At 44.3% G+C, this 5,353-nt stretch overlaps 1 protein-coding gene across 1 annotated transcript in view; it reads right to left on the bottom strand.

The window, feature by feature from the left end:
- Positions 1–255: 255 nt before the first annotated feature.
- Positions 256–5,353, bottom strand: part of LOC103811676 (ras-related C3 botulinum toxin substrate 1-like) — a gene marked incomplete at its 5' end in the record, with an annotated part of 6,956 nt that continues 1,858 nt past the window's right edge. The window contains 4 exons of the mRNA XM_009084664.1: positions 256–761; positions 919–1,078; positions 1,813–1,875; positions 3,308–3,364. Of these exons, the coding sequence (XP_009082912.1) occupies positions 631–761; positions 919–1,078; positions 1,813–1,875; positions 3,308–3,364 (411 nt within the window). The remainder of the gene's footprint in view (positions 762–918; positions 1,079–1,812; positions 1,876–3,307; positions 3,365–5,353) is intronic.

Genomic DNA, 5,353 nt, shown 5'->3' with positions numbered 1-5,353 from the left:
CCTCCACTTACCCTCACCATCCAATGCTGTCAAAAGGACTAGATAACACTTCAGTAAGAATAGTTGTTTCTTTATTTGTCAAAATCACAGCAGCAAGAACTAGATTGCAACCAAGCCCTTACCAATGATAAAGCATGTACACTGTGACTCACAGGGGCAGTCACTGCCAGACTGGGCTTGGAGCACCACAGGCAATGACTGGGCTGAGAAACATCATAGTAAAACACATTGGAGTGCAGTGTTCTGCTAATTACTTGGTACTGTGAAAAACTAGAAAGAGATTTTGCATTTCCTACCAGAAATTAGAGTCATTTTTTTCCAAGAAGATTCTTTAAAAAACAGTTTAGTGCTTAGTGTTTGTAGCACAACAATGCAACTTAGTTCAGCAGAGAGTTTGGCAACACTTAATCAAGCAAGAAGAGGATTTTAAAAATAAGGCTTTACACAGGTGTGTCTTTTCAGGATTTGCTCTTTGAAGAATGCAAGGAAACAATCATATTTAAACAAATGAAGTTGTCAATTGGTTCAGGAATTTATGGAAGAGTACTCATAACAGAAAAACTTGGCATTGAGAGTGAATGCTCCATTGTTGGAGCGAAGCACGGGGTGGATGGGGTGGGGGAGGGACCTTTAGAGCAGCAGACATTTTCTCTTCCTCTTCTTGACGGGAGGAGGGCACAGCACTGCTCGGATGGCCTCGTCAAACACTGTCTTGAGGCCTCTCTGCGTGAGTGCTGAGCATTCGAGGTACTTCACTGCACCTGGGGAAACACAGACAGGTGACAGAGCAGTTCTCCACCGTCCAGCAGCACTGCTCCTGGTGACCGCACAGCAAGAGCCAGGCATGCGTTTCCATTACAGTACAGCTGTTCTACAGACAAAACCCAGACTCAACCAACCGCCCCGCTGCCCTCATACCGATCTCTTTGGCCATGGCCAGGCCCTGGGGGTAGGTGATGGGAGTCAACTTCTTCTCCTTCAGCTTCTCAATAGTGTCCTTATCATCCCGGAGGTCGAGTTTGGTACCCACTAGAATGATGGGAGTGTTGGGACAGTGGTGCCTCACCTCAGGATACCACTGCAAGAAAACAGTGTCAGCTGTGTATGGGCTAATTCCACAAAGGCTCTCAAACACCACACCTGGAGCCTCACAGGCCTCCCTGGCACTTCACAGCAGAGTAAACAGGAACACGTAAGACTCATCAGGGCAGGATTAGGAAAGGGCATAAAATGGCCAAACATTGTTACGAAGCCAACAGCTACTTCCACATCCTTTAAAATATTCCCTATTAAGGGCTGTTTTCCCCACATGCCAGAAAACCCCTGACCTGCACTGTCCTTGCCCACAGGGACCACCCCACCATCCTGTCTCTGAGCACTGTGAGCTGAGCTCTCCAAGGATACAGAAATACAACACAGAGCACGTGCCAGAACTATGGCTGATGCAAGAAACAAGTACCATCAATCTCATTTCTACATGCACTTGTTTTTCAATACTCTTTTTTAAAGGATCTTCATGATTTTTCATAACAAGGATCTGTTGGTGATCTCAGCACCTTGTTGGCTGAACACTCTTAATTACTGTTATCCTCTCAAGGCATCAAGGAACAATTCATACTTCAGAGTGTTTCATGTGCCCTGAATTTCCATGACTCAGGTTAGGCAAACGGATTTCTGCCTTTTCAAACTGCATCTCACTGCCTGCCAAGAAAACAATAAAAACAAAAAAGCACCTAACATTTTCCAACGAGTGCTGTAAAGTGAACAATACGATGAACGTTCAGAAATAAAATGTTCCCAGCTCCTCCTTACCTTAGCACGGACATTTTCGAAGGACGCTGGGCTCACCAGGGAAAAGCAGATTAAGAAGACATCCTACAAAACAAGTTCACAGAAGTCAGCCCAGCAGAGCAACCACTGTAAAACCAGTACCTGTCACTGTCATCTCTCACACTTCCAAAGGCAAGGTCAGCAATACAGTTGCATGTGACAATCAGAGGCAGCTTTCCCTGTGGGAAGTCCATTCCCAGGCAGTCACAACGAGGGGGAAAGAAACAACAAATAATTTGTAATCTGCTATGGCAGTGGGCAGCAACTAGGGCACTAACACCTCTGCCTCACAAGGGCTTTTGTCTCTAGATGACTTTTCTTCTTCACTGACAGGGAACTCATCAGCACAGGATGCTGCAAAGTCTTAACTGCTGGCATAACATTGACATTAAACTCTCAACTGCAAAGGCCATGTATATAGTATAGAATAAAAAAAAAAAAAATCACACAAGAATTTGAGTAATTATTACTTCCATGCCCAAATCAGAAGAATCTGTACAACTTCTTCAGAGCTTCTTGTAAAATGTCAGCTTAAAACAATCTCAGAATTTCTCTATAACCAAATGGGGCATTACAAATCTCAAAGTTCCCTCCTTCCCTTCCTAAATAGTGAGAAATAAAAAAGAAACAGAGGCGTGTTTAAGGACTTTGCACATTTTGCTTTTCAACTGAAGGCAAAAGACCAAGTCAGAGCAGGTAGAAACATTTTAGAGCACGTTTCTACTAACTGCAGGACACACTCCCAAAGACAATGAGCCTCACAGATGAGCCACCCTAGTCACAGCACTCAGGTAACTCCAGTGTTCCTTTCTCTCTCCATGCTGACGCAGACTGCAGCTTTGCTGTATGACCCAAAACTCAGTCAGCATCTCTCAAACCAGCCCAGCCTTCCCCAACCTACCTCTGCCTCCGAACTCATTCCGGTACAAACGTGTTACAGAATCAGCATTGCAGAGTGTTAGTTGATTGTGCTGCATTTCAAGGCATTTGGTTAGGTCAGCAGCTGACATCTGCACTGCTAAGCACTTGCAACCCAGTTGTTCATGCATCACCCCAACAAGTTTCCGTAGCAGCGTCCCAGAAGAAGAGAGAAACAACATCAAATAATGTGATACTATGGCCACTACTTCTGTTGTCCAACTCTGCAGGTCTGTGGTGACCGAGTGCTGCAGGTTACACAGACTCTCTCCTTTGCTAGCTCCAGACATCAAAAAATTCAGTGCAACCATGAGGAATTACTGAAAGACCTCAGGTGTCTTGCACACTACTAGTAAATAGGAGGAAAAACTATTTATTTACAAGAAAACATTTCATCTTAGCAACTAGTATAAAGAAATTTGGTAACAGTTCTCAGATCTTGCAATCTGAGAGTTCCAAGCAAAGCAGCTGTTCAAAAAATAGGGGCCAATTTATCACTATCATAAGCAAGACAAGATGACAGAACTTGGAACTGAAGTTTAGCTGAAGTGTTACATACGGCAATAGGTGGGTCTGTCAGACTGGCAGATATATTCTTACCATTGCTTCCTCCAACCTAGTAACAGCAGGAGATAAAGTTACTCCTCAAACGGATTTAAGGGAAAATGTTCTCAGTCAGCAACTTGTGCTCACAGATATTCTCAAGGTGGGTTTTCTTCTTGAGAGAGATGCTGCCCAGTAATTCAGCACAACCAACTCCCTGCACCCAGAACAGGCTCCACACCCCCAGAAACCACTGTCTGCACTGCCAGGGGAAACCTGAAACAGCAAGTCCTCCCAGCAATTTCCTTTTGGTTTGGTCTCCTGAGGAAACAGTTAACCACCTATTCTGCCCCAGTGTTTTCCTTCCCCAAATATTTGGAAACACTAGTAGTATTCAAATGCATTCAGGAGAAGGTATTAAATTCCTGTATACTTTAAGGAATAAAATACAAATATGAAAAGGGAAAAGGATTCAAACTGAAGCCTCCACTAGAGCAAAGTCCTCCCTGTGAAGTTACCAGCTGCTCACTCCAGGGTGGCCAACCCCAGTACACAAAGTGCCCAAGTAACCACCACCTGCTGCTTTCACCTCGCACAGAATGTAGTTCAGGTGCACCCAGAGGGAAAGGGAGAGCCACAGGAACAGTGAGGGGCGAGTTTTAAATAGCCCAGTGAAAGAAGAAGGAGGCTGAGTGCACATCCTAAAAAAAGGTCAGGCTTCATCAGCACCACTGTTCTCTTCCTCTGTGCCTTCTGTTAGTTTCGTGGGGGGTTTGTCCCTAAAGTTCTGATTCTTACATATTGCACAAGTCTAAAACCTAAAGATTTCTTCCTAAGAAGTTCTAGACTTTCCACTCCATTTCATTTTCTGCTGCAATCCCGGTAACTGAAAGTACTTCAAACCTGTACCTAACAGCTATCCATGCCTGTACAGAAGAGATTTTTCCCCCAGGATGCTCAGACTGACAAGGAACTCCCCTGCAGCCTGTCAGCAGGACAGTCACTTCAGCAGGCTGCAGATATGCATTCTGCCCCTGTCACAGGGGAGGAGCACTGTTTTCCCTTACAACTCTACTTCCCCACACTACCAAGCATCTCTCAACATACCTTTTTTCACCCTGAGATACCTTTTTGAAAATATTTTTATGATGCTAAGCAAAGCTTAAGGTTTAAGTATCCTATAAATATCCAAGCATTAGAGAAAACCAGCTCTCCATTGTCTCTTCCCAGGAAAGGCAGGTATTTCTGGCACATCAGCTGTAGCTGACTACAACTGGCAAGTTCATATCCACCCTGGGTATTGTAACTGCTGGGAAAGCCGGAGGACTGTAAGAGTTAGTGGGCAGTGGAGTAAGGAAAATTGGGAATTAAGACAGTTTACTAAAAATAGCACCAGAGTTCCTGAAATGAGATCCACATTGTTCAAGTTGTGCTGTTAGAGTCAGTGGAACCATTTAGCACTTTACATTATTAGCACTGAACATATTTTGACAGTTAACAGCAACAGTAATCAATGCCAAAAAACCCTGCAAGTTACCACCTTTCTTCACTTATAGCACAGCTCCAGCAGGTAAAAGTCACTGCTCTAAAGAGATTAGCAAACCAGCCTCTCCAGAGATTAACTGCAGCTGAAGTCACACTGCAAAGACAGCAGATTATTGCAGCCTTTTCCTTAAATGTGGAATGATGCAGGATCCAGGCAGGACTTAACCAGTTGCAAACAGGGAAGACAGAAGCACATTTGTATCAATGTTACAGCACAAACTACAGTAAGTAATAAAATAGCCACAGGCTCAAGTACATTGGAAAGCTCTGACACCACAGCCTGTGTCAGTACCAATAATCTCTTCATTCAGTGCTGCCTCTTTCACATGTAGAACATCTTCACAGAGACTAAACAGTATCAAGTGCTTAGCAGTGACAGTGTCAGGTTGCAGCCAGACATCATGCCTAAAACCAAGCCCAGACCCTGCGTTTGGCAGCCTAACCTTAAAGCAGTGGATTTTCAGAGACTCTGGGACTACACTGATGGGGCTATTCACCACGAGGTTTTGGGGTGTTT

This window comes from Acanthisitta chloris, unplaced genomic scaffold (assembly GCF_000695815.1).
Source record: "Acanthisitta chloris isolate BGI_N310 unplaced genomic scaffold, ASM69581v1 scaffold44341, whole genome shotgun sequence".
In the NCBI taxonomy this organism is placed as follows: domain Eukaryota; kingdom Metazoa; phylum Chordata; class Aves; order Passeriformes; family Acanthisittidae; genus Acanthisitta; species Acanthisitta chloris.
Note: the sequence above shows the minus strand (reverse complement) of the source record. Positions and strands in the feature narration are given on the sequence as shown.